The following is a 27,939-nucleotide window of genomic DNA, read 5'->3' as shown; positions in this document are numbered from 1 at the left end:
AGTGACCCGGAAGTTTTGCAAGTTTTGCATATCATAGCAAAAGCATGGGAAGGTAGCAGATACCTAACAAAGTCTCCACTAGCTGCTTCAGTCATTGTTGAGAAGTACCCTTAAATAAATATCTCTTAAAAAGACATACATAAAAACAAATTAAATATGTTATTAAAGGTCGGTAAATCATAAAAACATCATAAAAATATGTTATTACGGGTTTGTGAATTTTGAAGTTTAGAAGTCTTTAAATTCATTCTTTCTCTAGTGATTTCTGGTACAAAGACAATAGAAGCTGGTTTTGCTGTTGGACTTCAACGAGCACAGTCTGCTGCTGTTCAATTTGTTGCTTCAAGATGATAATGATATCATTTAATTTCTTAGTCCTCTCCTCCTGTTCCCTGATCAATGTTTCTTGTCCATTCTCCTTGTAACCCAACTCTTTCTCCATCAACTCCAATTTCTTTTCTTTAAGCTTGATTTCCTTTTTCCTCAGCTCCAACTCCTCCATTTTTAACTGCTTTTCACATTCTGAAATCTCTAAAGCACATTCTGAACCAATAAAAGACATTTTCTTTGTACTCTTCTCCATTCCTGTTTCTGTATTTTCATTCTCTGCCTGCTCTGTGCCACTTGTATCTGAAATGCTATCAGCAGACCTTTTCCTTGAATTTTCAATTATACGTACATCCTCTTCGAAAGAAGTGCCCGTTATTACAATCTCTCTTAATGCTAAGTCCTGTTCTGATAACCCACCAGGAAAGTTTTTGGCTAATCTTTTCTCAAAGTTTTTTCTCAGCTTTAAAAAACGATCCCTTACACTGCGTTTGTTAACAAAAAATTGGGGTTTCACTAGCATATTTAAATGGGATGCAAGTTTCTCCCAATGCTGGCCCCTTTCTTTTGTACCGTTTCTGGTCATGAGCAGCTGATTTGTCAACATCTTTTTGCATAACACCATATCATGTTGATCACTCCATCTCATATAAAGCCTATTAAAAAGTTGAAGCAAAATGTTAAGCATGAGAAAGAAATGGGTCAAAATGCATTTAGAATTACAACTATCTACATGGATAAAAAAGTCAGAAATACACAACTGCATAGCCATTGCTTTTCCTAAGAAAAATACAGTGCTTTGTATTCACTCACAGTTTTGTATGTGAAAAAATTCCAATCTCAGAAACATTGAACTTGTCTCTTTTGATCACCTCGTCTATAATATATTTTTAATGCATCAGTGGTCTGGTTTTTTATCACCTTATTGTGAATATTTCTCTTCATCCCAACAATTTTAAGCCAAACAAACTGATTATAAAGTTTAACTGAGCAATAATGTCATCTCTTTGAATAATGACAAACTTCAGCATTTTCCTCAAAACATTTTGGCTTCAATGAAGTAATATTAAAGGCATTGAGTCATGATAAAATGGATTGGGTATACCCAAAGTGCCAAAATCCGCTGAGTCATGATTTTCATGACTGCGATGCTATTGGTTGACCTGGAACTGGTCACACGAACTCACCTCGTACTGATTGACAAAGCAATTTTCATCAATCGCAAGTTGTCAACAACAGATGCAAATACAAATGACCCCGAAACCAAATGACTCCCTATAGAGCAGGCCTATTTACCATGACTCACTGCCTTTAAACATGTAATAAGCCTCACTGTGCAACTTTAGTGTAGTGATCAACAGACACACAGTGGAGGACTCTGAACAATAAAGTTGGATATGCTTAGTAATAGTTTGGCTAGGGCTGTATCTGCACCTGTCACATGCGCTTTGGCTCAAATGATTTTCCCTGAAAATACTAACATTTATTTTTGTATTTCCAATCAGTTGACTAAGAAACTAGCTCTTTCATATTTACTGATGGAAGTATCTTTCAAAGTATCTAAATTAGAAAGTTATAACACGTCTTGTTGTAGACACAATACAAATATTTTCAGGGGAATGGCAGCAAGCTAAATGCTGAGACTAATGTACTACAACTGGTACACTTAAAGATTTATTCTGATTTACAGCCAACTTTTATTCAGACAGGTTTTACTGTCTTAATAAAACAACAATGATAAATGATATGTAAGGGGTGTGGTAATGCCTTGACTTAATAGACTTTTCAACTTTATTAAGACATTTACAATAATCTTGTTACTTTATGAAGGGTTCTTTGTTTTGAAGTGTGATTTGCAAATTCCAGGCCTGGTTGTCTCGGTCCCTTCCTAGTTAACTCATGAAGGGGATTAATGGTCCCCTCCCTCTTCTACCAATTTTATGTTCTTTTAAACTTTCTTTTAAAACGGAGCCATTGTGGAATTTAGAGCATAACCGATTAGTGAATAAAAACAAAATTTGAGTGAAAATGAATTTGATGATAGAGTAAATAGAACTCATTATTCATTTTGTTCAGTCGCAGAAGTACTTAAAAGAAAATTTCCTTCTCTGTCACAAAGACTGATTTTCTTTTTAAATGTGGTCTTTTCTGAATAAACCCAACAAATTTTATTGATAAATTTTACATTTTGTTAAATTGCTGGCCTGACTCTAATAATGAGAGCAATTTACTGCCTGCCTGCCTGCCAAAATTCTTATGGCCATGTCTGTAATTCATGCATTGCCAAAATCTCAAAAAGTGTGATTCTGTTTCAAAAGTGAAAAAATGATTTTTAGACTACAAAATTTTGTGTAACACAAGTACTGCAGATGAACAGTAATGTTTGATTAAAATCTTTTGAAAACCGTGAAGGAGACATGATCTGACCTTTGAAAGGTCTGATATGCAGGTTTTCTTGCTTAGTAAAAGATTTAGGCTACTGTCTTCGTTCTGATGGGAACGACGACGTTTCGTATCAATTGAAAAACCCATATGCTTATTTTTGAAGTTATTCTGAAGAGTTTAAAGTTTAACCCTGTTTCTTCTGAAGAGTTTAAAGTTTAAGCGATTTGAAGTCAGAGACCTTCATAACAATGCCAACATATGAATAGTTTCTCACTTTCTCACCTCGATTGATTCGAAAACGCCATCGATCTTGACGACATCCAAGCAGTCTGAAAATTGGAACAAACGTTTAGAAACGTTGTCAAGTTTTTGGTTTCACGTAGAAATGAAAAGAAATGATCAATAGGGTATTTAAATGTATGGAAAATAGCAACAGATAGACTTACTTTCCAAAACTTGCATAGACGGCACAGTCACTTTCAATTTCAAAATTACAGGCGTCGCACAATAAACGGCGTGTCAACAAGGGAGACGTATCTGGAGACAATTCTGTAGTATTTGTTTGCTGGACGCGCTAGTGCAAGACCTCCCGCCGTCTTCGTAACGAAGGAGAACGAATGTCCTTTGTTTTGTGTATTTAGAGACCATTGGCATTCCATTGAACAATTAGATCTTCAAAACCTTCTGTGCTGTCCTGCCATGGTCAGGAATTGCACTAAAGATAATCGTTCAGGAACCGACATTTCAGTTCACCGCAGCTGCCGACGAATCCGGTTCGAAACAATGCCGACAAGAAAATGTCAAATGAAACTGGACGTATCTTTAAGGGTTTCTGGGACATGTATCCTTGAGTAAATCGTAAGTTGACGAAAGTCTATTAGGAGTCCATGAAGGGCGGACGTTTTTGGAAAACCGAGAACAGTGTAAGATTCCATAACAATATAGATAATTTATAAGGGCCTATAAGCTACAGGGTTGTTGTATGCAACTAGGCAGCATGTGATCTCAATATTATTCGTTGATCGCCAGGGAACGGTTTTGAAAACGGTAACATAAACTAAAATGCATCAATCCAATCAGAGGCGGACAGGAATCACTTTTCATTGAGATAAGGGGGCACGTACGCATTGATGAATAAACTATTGAATAGAGCAAGGTGCCCCTGCTGAATTCAAGTGGAAGGTTGGGCACGGAATGCGGATGCTTCGCAGCATACCTTGGCAGTCTATTACACCATCCGATTTTCGTACCCTTGTTTTGAGAAAGGGTCGCAAAAAACAAGGCAGCCAAATGAATTTGAATTTGAGTTTGTTTACTTCTCAAAACTATATCCACTGAGAATCGACGAGATTTGACGCTTTACACAACTTTGGTAGAGTTCCTACATCCCAAAGTCGAGTTAGACATACCGTTCTCTTCAGTTGTTCCATAATAGTTATTATTGTGTTTTGAATTGTCATGCCATAGAGAAAAAATCAAGAGCTAGATGAAGATTATATAAAAACCAATATCTGACAATAAGGAGTTGAGTGAAGACATAATTCCGCTATATTCTTTTACATATCTTTCTTTCTTCGAACTTTAAATACTACACTTGTACAAGTATTACAAATTTATTCATTTCCCAACTGTAAAATGCAAAAATTTGGATTCACCGTAGGCAGATGTCCTCTCAAGGGCTTCACTTATCTGAAGAATGCAAAGCAAATAATTGATGTGGTGCAGTCAACGATTTCATGATAGACATCTTCCCCAGGCCCATTGCCTCATCTACAGGCAATGCTTAACGCATCAATGTGGCTGGCGTAATGCGCAGACCTTCGACATGTACTACGGGGACGGATCAAGGCCCTATCGACCATGACGTCACAAGCCAGTGGCATCTACAGCTCTTGCTTACACTCCGAGCGGACTTGTTGCCAAGCATGACCTACCTAAAGTCTACCAGATCTACAGTATCAATAACTTACAATACACAGCATTGATATCAATTTGATCAGAAATATTCAATGTAGTAAATAGAAATTAATATTAAATTATTATAATTGGGGGCAGTTAACCAGATTTTTGTCTGCTGTCTCCAACCAGCTTCTTGTGTCTACATACTCAATCATTTTTCCAAGAACTGGACTAAGGGAAAGGGTTTCTCTTGATCCCACCATAATAAGCTTTTGCTTTGCTCGCGTCACTGCAACATTGACTCGTCTCCAGTCCTTTAGCAGTTCGCCAACTTGTTTTCGGCTATTTGACCTCACAAATGATACAATAATACAGGATTTGTCACGACCCTGCAAAAAATAAAGAATTTACACTACTGAGACTCTGTTTATTGGCACGTCTCGGAATTGAGCGCAGCTAACGAAATATAGCTAACTAACAGTATAGAACTAATCGTATAGACCTCGTTTATTTGATTTGCACGATACTAGATTCAAAACAAGGCTGCACAATATCATGGTTTATTGGCCTTCTGCTTACATGGGCAACGATGAATATGGTATGAGATGAATCCAAAAGAATGTCAATTTGGGATGGGTTGAAGTGTAAAATGTGCCTCAGAGTAGGCGAAAAGAAAAACCAAATGGTATAACTCACTTAGGGCGAGAGGACAAAAAAATGTTTGGAAAATCCACAAGAGGACGTTCACCAGACAAAATCTGATCCGTTCGGCTTTTTAAAGGTAGTTCTTATTTATGTGACTATAAGCTTAAGGCTATGTTCACACTACTCCGTATTCGTTTCGCTCTGTTTTCGCTGATGAAAACGATGTCCGTTCACACTAATCTATTTTCATATGAATACGCTGTGAATACGATAGGTGTTCACACTATTCCAACAAAAAAGCTGTTGGTGGCCTCATTTTTGGAAAGAGGCGTTCACGAATCCTCAACAAATTGGCGTCATTATAAATGAAATCAAATAAAAGTGAATCGTGAAAAACTTTGTTGTAACAGCTACGCGTCCATTGTGAATTCTCAATTTTCAAATTTTTGAGATTTGGTGTGCTACAAAGCACGTAATTTGTTGCCGATGTTAGCGTATTCAAATGTCTCCGTTTTTGGGGTTCACACTGAAAACGGAGCGTATTCAATACGCACCGTATTCGAAAGTATCCGTTTTCATTAGCGTTTTCAAACGACTCCGTTTTCATAGCAGAGTATCGTGAACGCAAGGCAAAAACGGATTAGTTTGACTACGTTTTCATTTGAAAACGGAGTAGTGTGAACGGGCCCTAAATGACATTGTGAAAAGATGTTTATCATAAAATGGGAAAAAAGTGGGATTAACAAACCTGGTATTTATCAACAGTATTGATTTCTAAATCTAAAATTACATTTCGTCCCAACGACGTCGTCAAGCTTTCCTTAATAACTTTCAACTGATTTCTAAATGGTGAAATAACTCCAATATTAGAAGGGTCAACTCCACATCGCATTAGTCCATACACGATTTGAGATAAAATGCTAGCCTCTCCCTCGTTTTGTATATGCTTTCCAGCCATACTCTCCAAACATGGAACCGAGTCTGTGTTGATAAAAACAACGGGCCGGCTAGGATCAATTATACGCAGCAACTGGTCTGCAAAAGAAAGACACTCTCTTAAAAGCCTTGTAGAGACGTATTAACAAAAATGACTCTTTTAAGATAGCTTTTTGCCTGAACGTCTTAGTGACTAGTGACCGTAACAAGTGCCCTTCCAAACGTCATGCCTTCAAAGCTATAAACGCCTTCTACTTCCTTACGGTTTTGTAGAGAAAGAACATAGAAGATCAAAGAAAATCATAAGCAAAGAATGACGGTTATAGGGCAGAGAGAAGAAGACGAGATTGACTTGTCTAGACATTTGTAGTGCACTGCTATCATAGGCCGGAAGGGCGAATCATGGTTACGTCTTCCTAACCACGTCTACTTCAAAGATGTTCCTCGAGTAAAGTTTGCGTCACCCATAATAATCCAACCAAGTAGTATCTGAATAATGACAAGCTTAGGGAAAATAGTTCCTTTATTTCAGATACTTGACAGCTAGTGTTTTTGGAAGATCACTACCTGAATCACTGGTAATGCTGTTCTCAATCTGTAGTCTCAATATGTGAGTGGCAATCTTGTCGCTCCCACACTGCATCCGATGACCATACACAAGAGTGTTTGCTAGTGACATGATGTCTCTATGCATCCTGTATTGGAAACGCAGACTGGCGATTGCTGACGGATGCTTTTCAGACAACAGCCTGAATAAACTGACATCCATACCTGAATGTCTATAACAAAAAAAAATTAAACGTGAACCGGGAATAAAGGGGAAAGAATTGCTAAACTAATCTCTACTAAAGTGCGCATTACAGGATCCGTTGGTTGAAAAACAACAAATCTGTAAAACTGTTTACAATACATACACAAGCCGGTCCAATACTCGCCAAAAACTATCCCCCCAAGCCATCCTTGCTTACCAATAATGTCTCCCTAGAAAAGCTGAATACGCATAGCGTAGTCTTATAAAGGTATAAAAAAGTAAAATAATGGGAAAGATACTTGTATTTGCAGTCACCTTTTTTGAGGTTAGGAGTTTTTACTTAAGCGTATAGCAATTCACCGTTTTCCACATTCTCTAGTCAAGTCCATAAAAGAGGACTGCCAGGTTATATACGCATTTCTATCCGGCATGTGACACGAGCATAAGTTTATTTAAGGTTTGAAAAATCAAAATTATTTTTGAAAATAAAAGTTGTAACTTTGATCATCAAAGACTAATTTTTTAAGCTTCCATGACAAATAAAAGGCTCCAGCAGTCACTGGTACTTCTCATTCATTACACGCTACGAAGGGATTGGACCCTACATCTTTTTTAAAAAACGAGCCTATCTATAACTTAATGCATCACAGGTACACTACGGTGTAACTGCGGGTTCGGTTGGGACCAATCCCTTCTGGTGGGAACAGTCCCTTATCTTGGGACAAATCATCCAGTAAGTCTCGAAGAACCTATAGATGCTTTTGTACCCATTGGCGAAAGCTGTTCTACTTCACCAGAGGATCAACAAAATGGTTTGAACCAGCGACTGCAGACTGGGACAAAAGATGGACTCTACGACAACCTACAAAAAATTTCCTTCAATAACAAAAACGTCTTCCACAAAACGTTTATTAACTAACAATATATTGAGAAATATCTGGTAGTAAATGGCTGCATACCTAGCTTCGACGCTTTGTACTAAAGGTGGTAGCTGATAGTGATCTCCAACAAGGACAAATACATCTGAGTGTCTTATTGCACCAAAACAGACTGGCTGTGTTATCTGGGATGCTTCGTCGACAATGCAATAATCAAACCTCTTTTTCAAGAATAATTGGTGATTGATTCCGAGGCATGTTGTGGCTACAATGTTCTATAACAACGAAAATTTAAAGATTAAATTCAAAGATTAAGCTACGCAAATGAAAACACCAGAGCTATTTTTGAGAACTAAAGGCTTGTTATTGACCTTTTAGGATAGCAATTGGAAATTACAGATCAGAATAGGTGAAAGGAAAACTAGAAAACTTAAAAACAATCTTTTCGTGGTACAAAACTCGAAAATGGCTTTGAAAAAAGCCAAACTTTAGTAAACTAAAGCTTTTCGTCTGACACTCTTCAGAGTTTAAATTTTGGAATCTATCTACATAAGCACGAAAAAACCGCTACTGTGTAGACAAAAGGAGTTCGTTTTCACCTTAGGACTCCATTGGTAACATTCTCAATAGGCAAGCGGCACTGATTGGTCAACCTCAACAGTCATGTGCTCATGTTTTCTGATTGGCCTATTTCGATCCACAACTGGGTATATATATTTCTTAGCGTAGAGTTTTGATTGATGTTCTGACGTTTTAAAATCTGAAGAGTGTCTGACGAAAAGCTTTAGTTTACTAAATGTTTGCTTTTTTCAAAACTTAAAAAGCTAAAAGTCTGTAGTGGTTTAAAAGGAATAGCTCTTCAATCTGCAAAAATTTGGTACTTCAATGTTTGTTCTGATTTTGTATGAAAATGTGTTTCTTTAATGCGTCCGATAAAAAATATGAGTTACAACAGAGTTCTCAAAAAGCATTGTAGAAAAAACAAGATGCAGTAATTTGAAAATAAAAAGCTCATAAAAAGTTTCTTAGATCTACAAAATCCTTCTCAATGAGCTTCATTTTGATTAGAAAAGAATTTGGTATTAGAGGCAAAACCCCTATAATAGGTGTCTCTAAAACATGGTAAAATATTTCAAAAACATGGTTTAGTATGCTTGTTATCAACATCAAAGAAAAGCTATTGAAAATAACTGTTACCGGTCTGTCATAAAGTGCACAATGCTGTATAGGCAGAGCTGTACATGATATTTGTATAAAGAACAGGACGCTGCTAAACTGCTACTCCGATTTTCATGATTAATGCGATAACGCATCAAAGAAAAGCTAAATGTTAGTCACTCAATAGTAATATTGCGGTAAGAATGCAATATATTTGGAATGAGATTAGGAGACGCTTAGGCAAAACAGTTCTGTACAAAGTTTTCGAAAATCCTGAAAATAAATTGCTCACATTATCTCGCGGTTTACTCCCCATTGCATCGGTGCTTGTTATGAATACTAAAGAAAAATAAAACATAACTATTCTTGTCAAGTACCTTTTGATTATAAAAATGATGTAGTCCTTCAATGCTCTTTATATTTTTAGCTGCTTCATCAGCGAGAAATGGCCTAATTTCTTCGTGAACACTTCTTTTGTTTCCAAGTCGTATAAAATCCAAATTCATCTGCCAATACAAGTTTAACAATTAAAGAAGATCAAGGTAGATATCTATCATGAATACAAGGATCTCTTACCATTTTTAAAAGAAAAAGGTATATGAGAAAAGAGTGCAAGGCGACTGTAACAGACTATACCCTTAATCCTCGAAAGATAGGATGAATAGTTGCAACGATAAAGCTAAGAATACAGGGCTAAAAGATTGTGAAACAGAGCGTCATATTGAAAATGCAAGTAAAAATACGGCTAGTTTTACCGATTAAATGCAGAACTACATGCGACCTATATTCACAAAAAACTCTACTAAATCATTTTACTAAGTTGCTTTGAAAGGTATTATTTTCCAGTAGGTATAAGAACAATGGATAAAAGGAATATGTGGCCTTTTTTGCGGCCTTTGTCAATATATATGAAAGCCTGGACAAAAGGGAAAGTAAAAAAGGAAGAGCTAAAAGCAGAAATCGAAAGAAAAAGAAGGGACATCGGAGAGTAAGAAAGAGGAAAATCAGTATCCCCTGTTATAAACAAAGCGTTAAGATTCAAGAAGATATAAACCTTTTTTAGCTTCAGAAGAATATTGTCGACGGCTGAATGGGTGTAGCTTGCAATCAAAACACTCTTTCCGAGCAAAGTTAGTATGTTAACTAGACAAGCTATGGTTGTTGTCTTGCCCGTTCCTGGCATTCCAAGTATCATGACATAATCCTCCGCTGACAGGCACTGTCTCACAGCTCTGGCTTGGTCAGGATTCAGGCCATGGTAAATTCTTGCTATCTCTTTTATGCTTGTATCCGAAACAAGGTATTTTTGTCCACTGTTCTGATTTGTGAGCCTGCAGAAAATTAAAATTACTGCAGCATGACCCAAAGGGTGAATTCTGTGAATATTGTGCTACTAAAATTGGTTGTTATATTTCCCACCATTACGAGAAGATAAAGCAATGTAAAATGTCGATTGATCATTTCAGAAAATATAAGTTCATAGCAAAACAACTAGATAAATATGCGGAAACCTAGGAAACTTTTTATGAATACAAAATCCTGGGTCGAAAAAAGTAGCTCATTTTCGATGACAAGGAAAAAGAAGGCTAAATTCATAGCAAAAAACTTGCAGTAAAGTAAAAGTCACAATTCACAAGTACAGCAGGCATTTCACAAGTTTTATCATCGAAAGTTTTGCAGTGGGAGGGTCTGTTGACACAGTTTCAGGAAGCTGTAATTTCCAAACAGATTCACAATCATGCCTGACCAAGTATAATACTTTCCTAAACTATCGACATACTTTTTGGGGAAAGAGGGGCACAAATAGTTACACTCGGGACAGGAAATAAACAATTTGAAAACGCAAAGCAGCTTGATGAGGTTTTTAAAGTAATTCAGCCATATTCGCCAACTTGTGCAAATACCAGATGGATGTTTACAAGATAGGAATTGATGCAGTTCCATAAAAATAAAATTTTACTCTCATAATTCTTTAACAATGGCTAAAATTCGGTAAAAACCCTCTCCCGATAAACCAAGTCTAACTGCAACCAAAAGTTGCTGGATATAAACTAAACTGATTATAAATTTATTCATCACTTACATGGCTGTTCCTGGGCATTTTGTTTTCCCAGTGATTTCTAGGAACTCATTTTCTCTCAGCAAAGAGAATTTCGGGGCCACAAATTCTATTATTAGTTTCCGCAATTTCGCATCAGCTTCCGTGGAAGACAGAAGCAATTTCATCAAGTTGCCAAGAGGAATTTTTTGTCCAGATAAACTTTCGTCTTTTTCAATGCGAAAAATACTGTCATAAATATTGCCCCTAAAAACAAAAATAGGCATCAGACTAGCCGTCAAAGGCAATGGAGAGATACTTAAGTGGCTTAAACCACGTGTCAATCAACTAGTAGCCAATAAATAAGCGCCTAAGCGATTTCACGCTTATTGATTGGTCAAACGTTGATTAACTTCAGTATCTGTGTATATCCTTTGAGTACAAATCGGACAGAGATATGCAAATCAAATTGAAAAATCAAAGACCGCTGATTCGCATGACTTAACATTCTAAATTTAACCACAGTTGCGTCAGCTGCACACTATAAGCACACTGAATGGAGTGGTTAACAACGGCGCTCGTAACTACAACTACCAAAATGCATTGCGTGTGGCATGTGACGTTAGGATGGGATAGGAATGCTTTTCCTTACCTAGGCCTGATTCTCTCCCTACACTGAATGTGAACTTCCATGTTTGTTATGCTGTGAATGTATCCTAAAAGATCAAGCATTATTACACTAGTATGCCGCGAGGTACTGTCTATTCTGCCATGTAAAATTCTCAAATTTCACCTTATTGTTCTAAGAAATTGAAAAAGGTCTATCTTTCTTCCATTCCTGCCAGGATATCAACTCTGTCTTCATCAAAACAGGCCCAAATCTCACAACGCGTGAATACAAATATTCTATTTTATTATAAAGTACTTGTGATTATTTGGTTTCTATTCAAGACACTTTAATGAGAACGACTATATTTTGTAACAGACTTAGGGGTAACAGACTGTAACAGACGGGTATAGGCAACAGACTTTTATTTTTTAAAACTCCTCTGTTTGTGGAGTGCATTGCAATTTTCGCTATAAAAAAGTTTGCTGTAGACGAAAAAGGTTGAAAAATATTGCCTTTTACTTACATACTTATCAAATTGACTACAAAACGATATTCATCAGTTTTTTTGCTGTAGGTGGATTGAGGTAAAAGTGTTGACAAACATCATATGCAATATAGAAGAAGGTCATGAAAGACATCTAATTCAGAGCAATGGTTGTCACAGTAATAAGAGACACCCAAAGTAGAAGACGCCTTAACGAGTTTCAACCTGTCAATCTAGTTTCGGCGGATGCGAGAGTGTTAGACAAAACGAAAAGACAAAATGAAAAGACAAAACGAAAAGACAAAATGAAAAGACAAAACGAAAAGACAAAATGAAAAGACAAAACGAAAAGACAAAACGAAAAGACAAAACGAAAAGACAAAACGAAAAGACAAAACGAAAAGACAAAACGAGAAGACAAAACGAAAAGACACAATGAAAAGACAAACGAAAAGACACAACGAAAAGACAAAACAAAAGACAAAACGAAAAGACAAAACGAGAAGACAAAACGAAAAGACACAATGAAAAGACAAAACGAAAAGACACAACGAAAAGACAAAACGAAAAGACAAGACAAGGGTCCAGAGACCAAGGTGTTTGACAAGGAGCTTATCGTGTGAAGTAGCGATTGAAATCTGGATTGGTCACTTAAGAAAGATGCTGAAGAGAAATGGCGATTCATACTGACCTAGTAAAACATCGAAGAATGAAATACAAAATAAGGAATTACCTGTGCATAGTCCAAATGTTTTGCAGTTTTCTTCGCTGATCACAACTCGGTCTCCAACTCCGATGCTAAGGCTGTTCAAAGGCACAGCAAAATTTTTGTTTTCGCATTTGCAGAAGGAATATGTCCACAGAGTTTCATCTAATTGGAGAAACAAGTGAAGATTAAGTCGTTAAATTTGGGATGTTTTGCATAATTCTTTCATTAATCTATAAAACAAATTGTTGAATTATATAAGTTCGTTGACCTATCAAAGCTCTAGGATAAAAATATTTACAACTTTTAGAATATTTACAACTCATGCTGATATTGGTTTCCTATGTAAGTCAATATTAAGATGAAATTTTGTCGTTGATATTTGTCAATTGGTTGATATTGAGCGCTGATACTGGTAAAAAATAAGCTAATATTGGTCAAAATTAAATGACACGTTATGCAAAGGATTTCACTGTCAATAAAGGATAAATTGCTTAATATTGTTTAAACTTATCATTATCATAAAATAAAAATTATAAAAACTAGCACATATAAAACACATCCACGAATATTGATGAATATATCACCGTAATATTTTAATACTGAGATGGTATATAGAAAGTTGCCAAAAAGTTCAAAGCGTATTGAAGTAGAAAGCCTCAGTGAGAAATATTAGTCGAGAATTTGTACAATAACCGAATAGGGGAACAATTTAGCATAACAAAACCTTCCAATTACATTCGTTTTTGCAGTAGCTACAGAGGCAGCAGCAGTATCATAAACACAAATTGACACGATAAGCAATAACAACCTTCTTTTGATTCTGTCTTCACTTTCATTTTACTGAAACATTTTCCGCTCCTTTCTTTTTTCTCGCTGGTTTTTGCCCACATTTCTTTATACCCATTCGAAACAAATTCTTCTTGTCCTTCCAACATCAGCAAACGATACCATTTCACAAAATATTCAAGCTCCTTTTCAGTAAGGTGTCCTGCAAAAAAGCAGTATTCTATACTTTAAGATACACCTTATGAATTGTAAAAATAAGTCAGTGAGATTGTCTTAAGCGAGGCCTTTTGCGTTTCGAAATTCCTTAGTTTCTGTCGAACTTGGCAATAAATCTAATTTAACATTTCTTTAGGTTGGAAAAGCCCCTCTTGAATTGGTAAACACATTATTGTGTATAGTATTGTGGCTCTATTTGGTATTGTGTATACCGAAGTATTTTCTCCTTGAGTTTCAATTATCATTGAGTTTCATTCTGATTGGCTTTGCTCCTAGTAATCCTAAATCAAACAATACATTTTTATCTCGTTGTTCAAAAGCTAAGAAGGGCAACATAGCAACAACGGGAAGTCCATATACAGTGTTTTGATAATGAAATCACGTTAAAACGGAGCAGGACTAAAACTATGAAATTTCCCATAGATTCCCTCAGAATCTAAAAATTTCCCTGCCTCGGTCAAATTTCTTCAATCTAAAGATTTTGTTAAATATGAAGCACAATAGCAAAGACGCCTTAGCAAATTAAGATTTAAAGCAGAAAAGTGGTCATGAAGAGATGACGTCATAAATCTATGTTTTGAGTTTTTAGTTAATAATTTGTGACCGTACAGCATAAAATAGTCTAACATATAACTAAACATTTTAAAATATACATAACGTAGAAAGGTTACGTTGATAATCCATTATTCTACCAAGTATTCAATGAAAATCTATCTGGATATAAATTCATCTACGTTAATGTTACAGCTTGAGATTGTCAACAGAAAAATTCCGAGAATGCAAGCTTTTGAGACTTAAAATCACATCCCGCAGGTTTGAGATAATATCTGAAGCTCCTACCTGTTACCTCTTCGAAGAGATTTCCAACGCCACTAGTTTCCTTTGTCCCTTGTTCTACCGATTTATGAAACACCATACAAGTATTTACAGCAGGGCATCTCTTACAAGTTCGTTCGTTCTTCAGTAAACCTGCCAAAAACAAAAAATGTTCTGCCTAACTTGATATTACTACTATATCAAAAAGCATTCTACTTAATTGCTTATTGATAAAAGCTGAAATCCTCGCTTACGTAATGCTAGTTGGTCAATCTTTTAGAAATCTAAGCATTTAGATTTCATATATTCATAATCGTGAAAACGAACGGCAATACTTCTATCGTTTCTTAAAGATTTCCCATTCCAGTGTCATTTAAAGAATTTTTGAATGACCCAAAAGCTTCGTTAAATTTAGCTAGGTATAAATAAATATGAGCTTCTCATCTGCTGATCTTGCCTTTTTTCGTTGCAGATACACGTTGATTTCATGTGTTAAGTGCTTGATCGTGTTCTTTTGACATGCCCTTATAACTTACACATATCAGTATAGCCGTTCACAATGATTAGATGAGAAATGTGTTGTACGTGTGAACGAGTCATCATAAGAAGCACAGGGAGACAAACACAAAGTCAATCTTAAGCTTTTCTTACGCTAGCACCAATGTCAATACGCTTTTCTTACTTGGCGCAAGTTTCAACCATGCATATCAGATCACATACAGGCAATCACATACCTGGAACTGACAGGGCACTTCTTTGATTTTCTTTCGACAGATACCGCGCTAATTCGTTCCTTTTGATAATTAGCGAGCGCCTCTCCTTCACCGTGGCAGGGACGCCTTGCAAATGTCCCGTCTTTAAGTAATACAGAAGCCCAGCGTCAATGTCTTTATCGTATTTTTCTGACATCATCAGCGTGTACAAGATCACCTGAGCACGATGCTCGATTGACCCTAGCAAAGACGGGGGAGTTACTTCATCAAATAACAATGGGGCAGAATGTACTTTCTAAATAGCTTTACCTCTTTAAAAGGGTATAGTGCTATGAAAAGATCGAATTATACGAACTATACTGAAAAAAATCGCCAAAAACAGCAAAATGAAGGCTGGTTTTCGACGTTTTAAAAATACTTAGCCCCCTTGAGCCCCTAACCCGACACCCTTACCTATGGTTATCCTTAAGCAGAGTACTAACCATTGGCAAGAGGGCCAACACCATTGATTATGAATAGTCAAAATACACGGTTAGATTGGCCCTTTCGAACGGACCGACATGCATCCAAACAGAAACGGCAATCAGGATAAAAAGCATCAATAAGTCTGTTAAGTGCCAAAACTTGCTAGCACTTTATTCTTAACTAAGGCTCGCAAAGGTTTTTCTTTTTACGGGTGTAAAATCAAATGCAAACGTCTAGTCAAGGATGCTTCCACTGATTCAAAACAACTGAGTCTCAAAAATTTTAGCCTTTTGGTTCTTTAAAGTTAGGGTTCGTATATAAGAGTTTTTAATTTATTGTCTTCACTGTCTTATACAGTTCAAAGCTGTAGGTATGTGCTATAGAATGTTTTAGTCTAAGCGAAGTTGATGCATACGAAAAGATTACTACTGAATAAATTAAAACATAACATACTGTCTCGGTTCCCTTATAATACCATAAAGATTGTAAGAAATATCAAGGAAGTGCCAATTTCATTAAACAAGATATCGGAATTTGTTTATTGAACCCTATAAAATCGAACTCATTGATAGGCTTTTTGAAAATAAACATTTCATTCTCTTTTCAACCTTTATTTTAAATAACAGTTAGCCCGAAGAATAAATCCAAACAAAACATAATTTATCGATACCGTTTATATTTGGAAGTAAACAAAGTTATATTTTAATAAAGGAACAGAGATTAAATACTTCAATCTAAAAATTTATGAATATTCTGTATCAAAGAAATCCTACCCAGTTTCGAAAACATTTTTCCAGTCTTCAATTCTAAAGGCAATAAGTAAGTTTCCAAGCATTTTGAAGATTTGTTTCTTGAATCTTTTCCTTTCTTTTCACGATGAATTTTCACGGTGACTGATGCATCAATTTTTCCTATTGATAAGAGAAATAGAAAATGACGCAGAGAATTCCAAAAGTGAAAGAGAGCAAATTGAAGAAATCCTTGCATGTGTCAGAAAAAAGCTACTTATAAGCGAAATACCAATGATCTATAGGTACTATCTAGCTTCTGAAGGTATCTTTTGGAACACCGAGCAGTGTCCTCGTCCTTCCTCTCGATGCGGCCCCACCTTCATTTTGATATGGTGTGACTCGATAAAATTTCCCTCACTCTTAGTGAAAATGTGGTCATGTCAGTAACTCGAACCAAATACCCTTCGAACTGTGGTCGTGGCCTTAAATACTAAGCCACCCCCACAACAATCAGAAGTTTACTGTGGACACCTGCTTGACCAGGACTACGTCTGTTGTAGGATGATGTTTGTAATCCAAAGTTTACTTGTACAAATCCTTCACTACTTTTATGTAAATCAGCTTTTACAACACGAGAGACATTGTATGTCCAATCTTTAGAGGCAAGATTGTAGCTATTAGGGGCATGTAGGGTTTGACGCCCCTTTCTGAAAAATCAATTTTGCTATTACAACACGTTAGTGAATCAATTAAAGTTGACTTTCCCACTCGAATGGGACCTGGAAACCTCCTCTTAGAGCACTCTGCAGGCACTGGTCTTGACAACAGTAACTCTGATACAAGTTGTTCAGACTTACGATCTGGCACAATCTACATACTAATAGTAAAAAACGATGCTTATTATCATGATCACCTTTCAAACCAAGCGATGGACAAAGAATGTTCTCTTCAATGTCTACAATATTGGACACGCTTAACCTCGCATCGGATTCGGGCGCGGCCTCGCTACCGCGCTTGAAATCAATGATATCATCAGACGGGCAAGGCTCTGCTTTTAAGAACTTTCGGGCCCAGCGCGACATTGCTGAACAAAGTTCACGGACTTTTTCCATAAATGATCTATAATCGATTCCAAGACTGTAGATTGTGTTCAAGTTATCGTATTGTGATAACAGTTGTGATGACCGTCGCTCGAGCACAGGAAGGCCGAAATCTAAATAAACGGGAAAATCAATTATTCACGTGAAAATATACCTAAAATAGACGAGTAATCAACCTAAACTTTCCTTAATCAATGAATTAGATCTAAAAACTTTCCCTAAGATCTTTAGAATAAAATTCCACAATCGCATTTTGAAACATAGCACTTGAGATCTAACTTGGTAAGTCAATCACAGAAAAAAACAAAATAAACACAAATACTTCATAGAAATATAATGCAGCTTCGACTAATAGAACATTCTCGAATCTACACCCTCTTCACTGAGTGTTGCAATGAACCAACATAAAAAGCGGATCCCAAATGGGAAAGTTACCATCTGTTTTAGAATTTACGTTTATCATGAATATTCTGACGTTTTATATTCTGAAGAGTGTCAGATAAAAAGCTCGAGCATATCTTAAAATGTTTGTAGTTTTTAAAGCTATATTTAAACGTATGAAAGTGATATATGACGAGACAGTAGGTATGAGAATGAAAAACATATTAACCTTTTCCTTGAATAAAGAAGTCAAACAATTCATGGAGAAAAGTTCCAAGGAACATGACTTCATTTGGGCCATCTGTTTTAAACAATTCTGATAAAACAGCACGCCTTGGGCACGTGATACCCATTGAGATGGTCGTACCTGACACAAGAGTGTCAGGAAAAAGGACCAGGTAATTCGGCGAACTGTTGTCCAAAACCAGCGTTTCACCTGGCTGCATAGAGTGGCCTGCAATAAAGTAAGTGTCATCTTCATAACCAGGATACTTATCAATGAAATTCATCAAAAGAAAGGGAGACAACGGAGAAAACCCAAGTGGTTGAACATGCCATCAGTACAACGGGCCATTCAAAGACGCTATTCTACAATGCCAGCCAAAAGTTTTGCAACATTCTCATTATCTTTCCTACCCAATGGTGTCCTCCTCTTTTCATAAAACATGTTGGATATCGACAAATGAAGGTGGAAACGGAAATAGTGTAGCAGATGTTTAGCGAAACGTTCATCTTCCATTCCAACACTATTTAAGGGGAGGAGATCTGTCTGCTTGCAACATGTATCGGCGTTACAACATTACTTTTATTCCAAATATTGAAATAGATCCCTGTTAACAATTGGAAATTTTCCAATGTTTAATACAATGCAGGAAAATGTCATGGACAAATAGCCTTAATTTGTACTATGTTTCCATTTTTTTATGCAGTGAAAAAATTTTTGTTTACAAAATATGACGGAAGGGGACTGATTTATTAGCTGTAACCCATAGGGGTAGAAAACAGAGCATCCCCTTGAAGATGTTGTGCATTTTTCTGTTTTTACCTTTAAAAGTCAGATTGAGAACTTTATGTTAATAAAATTCATAATTGCTAATGGTTCAAAAATATATTTGTTTGCTATGTAATAAATCCGCTTCTTCTTTATAAGGAAAATAGAAGACACGTAAAATTTCTTGGCACTCAAATACTCCTAGAGCTAAAGAATTCAATTTTCAAAAAGAAAATAAGCCAAACTCCGTTTGTAAAATTGGCGGTGGCTTTCAGCATAACCTTACATCCTCTGTTGTCTTTCCACGCAATCAAAAAATGAAATTCCGAAGTAACAGTTATAATCCCCAGCAATAACAAAACATCTCGCAAGTTTCCAGTATAACCTGACTTGGTGAGTTTTTATCTTAGCTTGGGCTAAGGAATCCTCTAAAGTAAGGGCAATGTAATTGAAACTTTGAGCTGAAAGTATCGTAAGTCGTACGTCGTAAGTCGTCAGTCGTACATCGTAAGTCGTACGTCGTAAGTCGTAAGTCTTACGAGTACTTACGACTTAAAGGCCTACTTGACAACATGAAGTCTGATTAAACTAGTTTCCTACAAAATTGAGAAACATGAGGGTTTCATAAAGCATAAAATTGTCTTCAGAATACGTTGAATGGAAACTTTGGGCACGACAAAAAGTTGCTCTAACCCAACTCTAACCCAAAGGTCTACTTTGGAAGCTGAATTTTCTTCTGTCACAAAAACATATCATTGTTGAATTGTCCATGTTTCAAAGGAGGAAGTAAAAAGACGCAAATATTCAATCTGAAAACACTAAGAAATGTACTAAAATTCTTTCCACAAAATTTATAGTCCGAAAGATTTAGCTCTTTTTACCTGTAATGTGTACCGAATCTCCAGGGCAAACTTCCATTCCTTCCCAATCCTCTCGTAAGATGCATATTGCTTCCTGCGATGTTTCTTCGTCAAACAGACGCAGAAGTTTCTCAGGTTTGTATAAGTTGCCTTTACTCGAAGCCTCTTGTCTTAAAACTTCAAGAACCAATACAGTGTTCACTGTAAACTCATTTTCCAAGGAATCTATTTGCGGTGATGAAGGGGAACATTCAAAGTCACTGCCAAGGCTCATGTTCAAAATTGAATCGTTTATTCCAGTCGCAGCTTCACTAAAACCAATAGCATAAATCATGTTCAATACACTTCTTTACAATAGAATATATAAAAATGAAGATAGAGATTATTGATAAAGAAGATCGTGATCACAATGGCAGGGTTGGACAATTCGGTCTCCCGCGCACCTAGAACGAGAGGTCTTTATCTGCGGTTATCTGCGGGTAGACCGCCTACCATTACCCAGGGTATCCGCGAGGCGACCAAATTTCCTGGAAATATCCACTCCTGTCACAAAGGTTTTCATTTCGGAAGACAACAGGTCATATGCGGGAGACCCCAGAAACAGAAAGAGCTACCGGTTTCCCAATGGGAGGTCGACCCTTGAATGATTACAATCTTCATGATGACAATAATGAGGAAGATCATGACTTGATAAACACAAAAAGCACTACAAAACAACAATTTGTTATGCTGGTAAAGAATCATGAGATGCAAGCTAGTAATTTTTTAACGAATAAACATTGTATTAAAAGGAGACATCACTCACGTATTATGGCTTGAATCATTTGCAAGACCTTTCTTAGTTGCTGCTTGCTGATTCGATGAAAGCTCCCAATTTTCTATAGACATGTCAAAATCTTCAAGTAGTTCAGCAAAGCTATCATTTGAACAATTTGCGGTATCGTTATCAACAATACCATCATGGGCAATACCATGGTTTCTAACGAAATCAACAAGGCCCTCCTGGTGACACACTCCTCCATTTCCTTTTTCATGACTGGGAACTTCCTTTGAGATGTTCATTTTGCCGCAACCATAAGAAGCAATAATGTCCTGATCGTTCTCTTCATCTAGATACCCATCACATGTCACATTATTGGATTTTGATTCTGATCTCCCAATTCTTCCTTGGTTTGACGACTCAGTCATTGTAAATCGAATCTTTTTAGAGATATCCTTAGAAAGTTTTAATGACTTCCGAGATCTAACAACATTACAGGCAGATAATTTTACGACTTCTTCATCTTCTTTCTTCCCTGAGGCCTGTGAAGTAACTCTAGATTCCCCCACTGTATCAATCGGTATTTCCGCACACAATAGCTCTCCGTGCATTTTTCGTGATATCTCCTGCATAGATTGAAGAGTATATGGATATTTTCTTGGATAATGTAATAGGTTTTGGTAAGAAATCTAATAACAGACTTTTACTGCATGTACAGCGTTGGAAAATCTAGCAAAGGTGAAATTTGTTCACAGTGACTGACTTATGAAACACTTTGAAGGCCTAAAGGACTCATGATCTAATATATAGCGGAAGATAATGATTTTTTAAAACACTAACCTAGAGGCATTTAAACTCATGAAAAGAAGCTATCAGTTGCCAAATATTGGCATAAATTATATCAATAAAAGAAGCTCTAGGAAGCCAAACACATTTATGGTGGATTTCATAGAGACGAACACTTGTATTTGGAACCAGCGTCTTCAAAATAAACAACAAGTTTCAGTTTGTAGTGATGGGAAAAGGCTGGAAGCATTTGAACAACTTAAATTATCAATCCAGTTTGAAAACATACAATTTTGAAATTTTCAGGGAGAATTTTAAGAAAAAATAGTCTTAACGTTATTACATTTTTTTATGAATAATGGATATGGAAATAATGGAATACAGGACAAAGTTTTATCTTATCATTAGCTTCATATTGCAATTCAAGTTATATTCTTAACATGTGTGAAATAAAAATCACCGAAACGAATCAGAATGTGATTTTTTCATAACAGGGACATTTGACAAAACACTTTCAAGTAAAGGCAAAAGTGCCTCTGTTTGCCATTTGACTTCAGACACTGATTTTCAAAACAAGACATACCTGACTCTCCAAAGCACTGATTTTGGATGCTAGCTTCTTCTTTAAAGGAGAGATGCCACTACTGTCATGCTCAAATGATCTTTTTTTACTTTCTTTGCCAAAAGTAAGCTTTTCTTTACAGGGTTTAGAAGCAAAGTAAGCACTACTCATGGAACTGTTCGTGTGATCAACAAAACTGGTTTCATTCTTCCTACTTTTGTGTATTTTGGATCCTGAAAGCCTTGAATTGACGCTTTTTCTTTTTTCACAGCTATCACGAGCAAAGTTTCCATTCTCTATACCTTCAATAGAAACTTTTGACTTTCTATCAGGGGTATCCAACCCACAACAGCGATCATTTTTAAAATAATTTTTCCTCTCTATATCAATCAACTCTTTTTTAGTTTTCTTATCAAACTGCTTTACATTTGTAAAAGCTTTCTTGGAACTGAAAATAGAAGTCTTTGAACAGCTTACTGGTGAAGTTGGCACTTCATCTAACAATACTTGCTTGCGTTCTTTTCTAATTATATCTTCGTTCAATTCCAAATCAATAATTCCAGATTCTGACCGTTTCTGTACATCATCGCCGATTTGTTTTTTGGTTAATAAGCTTCGTTTCCTTTGAACAATAGCAGGACTATTAGGAATAAGAATCGAGGAATCAGAAGCATTGTTCCGTCTTTGTGGTGTTTTTGAAACAGCAGAGCCATGGTGCACCTTAAAACATTAACGAAAGAATCTTTTTCAAAGTTATTCTGTAGCAGGATACTTTAAGTCATAGGAGATTGATATTCAGTCATTGTCCTTATTTAATAACTGATATTATAGAATCCTGCTGGGGCACTTGATTAGGGAAGTGGCAAGGCTGTGTGGAAAACCCTTTCGCAACCTAACTCTGTCCTATAAAAATATTTTAAAATCATCTCCTGTATGCCAAACAATGGTAAAATAAGGCTAAAAATATGCCAGATACCACTAGCAAATGTAACTGAAACATTCTCATTTCAAGAAAACTCAACAAACGAGATGTTCTCGCATATTCCTTCTTTTTACATTTCCTTAATTTTGATACCCTTACCAGGCTAAGTATGGATTACACCCCTGGGATTTAAAAGCCAGGCTTAGGCCAACTCGTTACATGGTTACTTGGTCTTGAGGTCTTTTCTGCCAATGGATACAGAGAAAAGCTGAGGTTGTTAATCAAAGGCAGTCAATGCAAAAAGGCTAAAAAGGTCATGGCTATTGCAAAATGTGCCAATCCTTTATTGCTAGCTAATATTTCTAGTATGCTAATAGCAAAGGCATATTTACTTTATTTCCATTTAAAAAATTCTTTTTCTCTTCAATATCTGAAAGATAAACAAACAAGGAAATCAAATAGTTGCAATAAAATTGTGAAGATGATACAATGAATAGAATACACAGAGTTTGTTAAGAAAACAACTCAAAAACGTTTTGCTCCAAAAAAACCAAGTAAAAAGCACATTTCCAGAGAAAACACCCAATAGTTTGACATCCAAAGGCAATCTATGTTCAATCAGCAAAGGTAAAATTATCTTACTGCAAATGCAAATCTTAAATTTGAAGGAGTTTGAGATTTAACAAATTGACTTTGAGAAAGTCTAGTCAATAGATGATGAAATAAAAAGCTTAACATCATTTTAAACATCAGCACTGATATCGTACATGATTCATCAAAGTCAAACACATTTTATTGTATATTTAGCAAACCTATAGATTAGGCACACAATTTCTTACCATTACTGACTGTGTTCCAAAGAGATGCAGGCTCTTTCCCCTAAAAGGAATGTGTAAAACATGTAGCTAAATCTCCAAACTGATAAAGCATTGATCTGTTGTTGGTGTCTACAATGGATTCAATTTTATTCGATATTTTTATGGAGCTAGTTCAAGTAATTTTCAAGTCTGGTACATCCAAAAGATCAGGAAAAAGAAATTGTAATGCTTTCCTTAACAAATTCAGTGTGTTTGTATTTATTATTTAGATGTATTGGTGTTTTTGTTTCTCAGTGACAGAGTGATAAGCAAAAGCTTGGAAGGAGCCTGTCCAGAATTTGTCAATGAAAGACAACTTATTTCCTACATGTGTTAATTTTATGGGCCTATTTTTTGGTGAATAAGCACTTCCCTAGCATTGTCTATGACCTTTGGGCTTGCATAGGTCTTGGGCGTGAGCCTTGGGCATGGGACTTGACAGCTCATGTTTTTTTCAAATTAGCTATCCTGTTATGTAGAAATAAACGCGATAAAATTCTTCTCAGTCAACTGCATCACGTCATGGGACTTGACAGCTCATGTTTTTTTCAAATTAGCTATCCCGGTATGTAGAAATAAACGGGATAAAATTCTTCTCAGTCAACTGCTATGCATCTTAGCCTACGATAGCACATATAACCAACCACACTGAGTAGAGTTAGCAATTATTCTTTGCATCTACACTGAGTATTATAAGTCTTTGCAACAATGTAATTTTGTTGAATATCCTTGTGTAATTGTTTAAATTCTGTTACAATATCTTCTTGGTTAATGAGCAGTAAACTTCAGCCAAGTACTTCCTATCTTTGATAGATTCAAGTTTTACAAAGTTATGAAGCTAACGGGTATCTCTAACTTGAACTTTGGAGTTCTCATAAACTTATTGCTTATTAGGTGTATTATACAAAGATAAAACACAAATTGTAAACAAATAAAACAGACATCATATCCACATTGAATACCTTTGTAAAGAATTTGCCAATACTTGTTTGTTTCAATGTTTTCTTTTCTTGAGCCTGTAAAAATGGCACAAAAATTTAGAGAACCTGATTATCTATCTATTGATCTATCTTTAGCAATATACTGAATGCCTTCTAAAAGAAGCTTAACATCAGTGTCTAAAGAAAAGAAACTAAAAGAAAAATAAGAATTATATATATATTTATAGATTTATGTAGATATTGCACAAAAAACAGTTGATAGATACTTGCAATTTATATTTAACAGCAGAAAGACACTTTTTTGGTAACAGTTTAATCTGATCATGCAGAACCTTCAGCCGAAATTTCTGCCTCCAGCCCCCCCTACAACCAGTACTCCCTTTGGCAAGATTCAAGAATGCCATCAACAACAGAAGCTACCGATGATGGCAGATTTGGATGAAATCTACAAGTTGAAGTTAAAAGCACTAAGAAATGACTTTCTTTCAATTTACATTCATACCCTGGTACTTTGTATTATACCAAAATGTGAGTGGCAAAACTAAATATGCCTAGCCTCACATATGTATATTGGTGCCTATATAGCTGTGTGGGAGATGGCTTACTTCCCATTCGAGTTTTATAGAATTATGTCGGAAATACAGATTGTAATGCTCCAGGTTGAAAAACATTGTATGATTTTGCCAACATGTCACTGTGACCAACGGCACATTATCGGCTGCGACCTGCGAGCAGAGGCATTTGAGCTGCGAGCAACGATGCCCATGTATAAATTACTATAGTATAATATATGAATTCCTTGATATTTTGGGTAACTAGAGGTGCCAGGTGTGAGCACAAGAGGTTTAGCGTCGCTGCAAGCATATGCATGTTTTGCTAAGGAAGCACCAGTGGCGAAGCTGGGCTCGGAAACCTGGTAGTGCTCAACATAGAGCCTCTTCCCTCCTACAGAAATCAAAAAGTCGCTGTGCAGGAGAAAATGTGCCTTTGCAGAGGTAAAGATCCTTGTTCCCTGGCTGTGGAAACTCAATGGCTGGAGAAAAAGATATTTGTAATGCACTGACATTTGTAAAAAATACCTTTGACAGCAGGAATGGCTGAAGCTGACTGGCACAAAACAAGATTGAGCCCATGGGCAGCACAGTGAAAGAAAAATGCATAAGGGTATTCTTCCTTAACTAAAGTTTGAACCCCTGCAATGTGCCCAGACATAACAGAAACTCCATCATATGTCTGCATAATGAGTTTCTTTTGAATTGAAGATTCATACTTCTTGAATATATCTTTGATGATTGCAGTAATAGCAGGTGCAGTTCTGTTAGAACTGACACTGTAAAATTTCAAATATCATCTTTTTACGATATTTTTTTTTGTCAAGGCGTATAATTGCATTCACTTGCTCCTTAGTAGAAATATAAGTTGTTTTGTCGACCTGAATACTTATAAACTTGCATTCTTCTACTTTCTGGTTGATTTGGTCCTGGATAATCGCATCAATAGACTCGATCAGATCATTCTGGATATCTACAGAAACTCCAGTAAAAACTCCAGCATTACCTCTTTCAAATTCTGTTTATCTGTCATGCAGGCACTGCCGAAAAACGGAATCAAAATTACCAAAACAATCTACAGGCTCACGATAATTCCCCTTATTTAAGGTTCCGGTGGATTCATCATGGCTCCTGAATGACAACTCATGTTTTGCTACAAGACAGCCTCTACAAGACAGCCTCTGAGATAACACTCAACATGCCCCTGCTCTGTCTTACCTCTTTAGTGTAAAGCTAGACTTCTTCCCTTCTGGCTTAAAAAACAGAACATTGGCGCTCTCTTTGTCACTGTATGTTTTCCACATCTTGTAGGCCCCCAAATGAGACCTTGATTTCTCATGCTTCTTGCCATCAGATAGGATGTTCCGCATGTTAGAGTATCCTGTCTCTGTCCAAGATTAGGAAACCCTAGGCCTGAAAAGTAGACAAGGCCAGTAAGAGACTATTTTTCTCTTCACTGCCACAGACATACCACTCTCCTTGGAACATCCTGACCCCAATCTTCAGTTGAAGTGAGGCATTGGCCTAGGTTCCCCACCATCAACTTCTGCTCGGTAAAAATTTCTTGAAGTTAAAGAGTTCCGCAAAACATTTGAAACTGTATCTCATCTGGAAATAATTTCCTGTGCACAAATTAAAGACATTTCTAAATACACAAATCAAAACTTAGTTTGGGTTCACTCTGGAATGATTCAGACTGCAGTTTTGAACAAGACTCTCTGGCACTGGTATAGGGTGCAGCTTGTCTTGTCTTTAGAAAGGGGCATGACCTTGTCATTATAAACATTGGACCTCAGGTGTTGCGTAACAAATCAGAATGTGTTTTCAGTAACTGGGTAATTATGATTATTATAGCAAGGTTGTGCCCATTTCTGAGAGCATGATGTGCATTGTTTTTCTCTATTATTTGGCACAACAAAACACAGGTTGTCCAATTGATGATTTTTTTGTTGGGCACGACCAAATAAAAAGGTACCAAATTACGGGCACAAACTAATATGTAGCCCTGTGGTATCTCCGCTCGGCCTCTCAAAAAGTTAACAGCAGGACCATGTTTCAGAATACTACCAGTGGCGACTTTAGCCTGAGATAAGTGGGGGGGGGCAAAGGTGTGTCTGGTACCACGTCCTTTTGGACCACTCCTTTTGCCTTTTTTGAAACATTTTCTTCTGGAGGAAACACCTCTTTGTCTCTCAAGAAATGTTATTTAAATGTGACGATCTAAATATGGCCCCCCCCCCCCCCGAAGTCTTCTCATCATGTTTGCAAGAATCTCTAGGACCAACTTTCTGAAAAAATGGGGGGGACTAGTCCCCATTCTCAGTCGTTTTGACCCTACTTAATGTTCTAATCTTTTAAATTTTTAGTAATTGTATTTTTATCAGTACATCTGTGTTTGCTGAAAAAAACTTTTGAGCTTTAAGAAAATATAAGCCGTCAACATCAGAACACAATTTTCATGCAGAAATTAGAAATCTTTGCCATTAGCAAGCCTTCCAGAATAAATCTGACTTGAAATGACAGAAGAATGCCGAGATCTATCAAATATTATCATTAACTTACCTTCTTCATAATTCTATGATAAAGCAAGAGCCAAAAGAACTCCCATCATCTCAATCTGAAATTCAAACCGCCATGCTTTCTCTAACTATTGTTGTTGCTGCTGCTCATATTTGGCGCCA

General features: G+C 36.4%; 1 protein-coding gene across 1 annotated transcript; it reads right to left on the bottom strand.

Moving 5' to 3' along the window:
• Positions 1 to 844: 844 nt before the first annotated feature.
• LOC135689281 (DNA replication ATP-dependent helicase/nuclease DNA2) lies at positions 845 to 27,939 on the bottom strand. The gene is made up of 24 exons (XM_065206456.2): positions 27,821 to 27,939; positions 24,729 to 24,782; positions 23,749 to 23,788; positions 23,302 to 23,339; positions 22,009 to 22,707; positions 20,685 to 21,265; positions 19,901 to 20,190; positions 18,258 to 18,482; positions 17,461 to 17,760; positions 16,590 to 16,727; positions 15,373 to 15,591; positions 14,663 to 14,791; positions 13,629 to 13,808; positions 12,845 to 12,982; positions 11,670 to 11,733; positions 11,063 to 11,284; positions 10,034 to 10,310; positions 9,357 to 9,485; positions 7,903 to 8,096; positions 6,760 to 6,971; positions 6,005 to 6,291; positions 3,159 to 5,000; positions 2,995 to 3,041; positions 845 to 983 (listed from the first exon to the last, which is right to left on the bottom strand). The coding sequence occupies exons 1-22, from the start codon at positions 27,827 to 27,829 to the stop codon at positions 4,752 to 4,754; spliced, it is 4,674 nt and encodes a 1,557-aa protein (XP_065062528.2). The 5' UTR covers positions 27,830 to 27,939; the 3' UTR covers positions 845 to 983; positions 2,995 to 3,041; positions 3,159 to 4,751.

Source organism: Rhopilema esculentum, chromosome 9, assembly GCF_057945365.1.
Source record: "Rhopilema esculentum isolate cy_ngs chromosome 9, ASM5794536v1, whole genome shotgun sequence".
Classification (NCBI taxonomy): Eukaryota; Metazoa; Cnidaria; class Scyphozoa; order Rhizostomeae; family Rhizostomatidae; genus Rhopilema; species Rhopilema esculentum.
Note: the sequence above shows the minus strand (reverse complement) of the source record. Positions and strands in the feature narration are given on the sequence as shown.

Coding starts and splice junctions, on each gene's coding strand:
- LOC135689281 (XM_065206456.2), bottom strand. Junction 14,792..15,372: donor AAGTGCCCTGTCAGTTCCAG/GTATGTGATTGC, acceptor TGTTTTTGGCAG/GTTTACTGAAGAACGAACGA. Junction 5,001..6,004: donor ATACTGTTGATAAATACCAG/GTTTGTTAATCC, acceptor TATTTTTTGCAG/GGTCGTGACAAATCCTGTAT.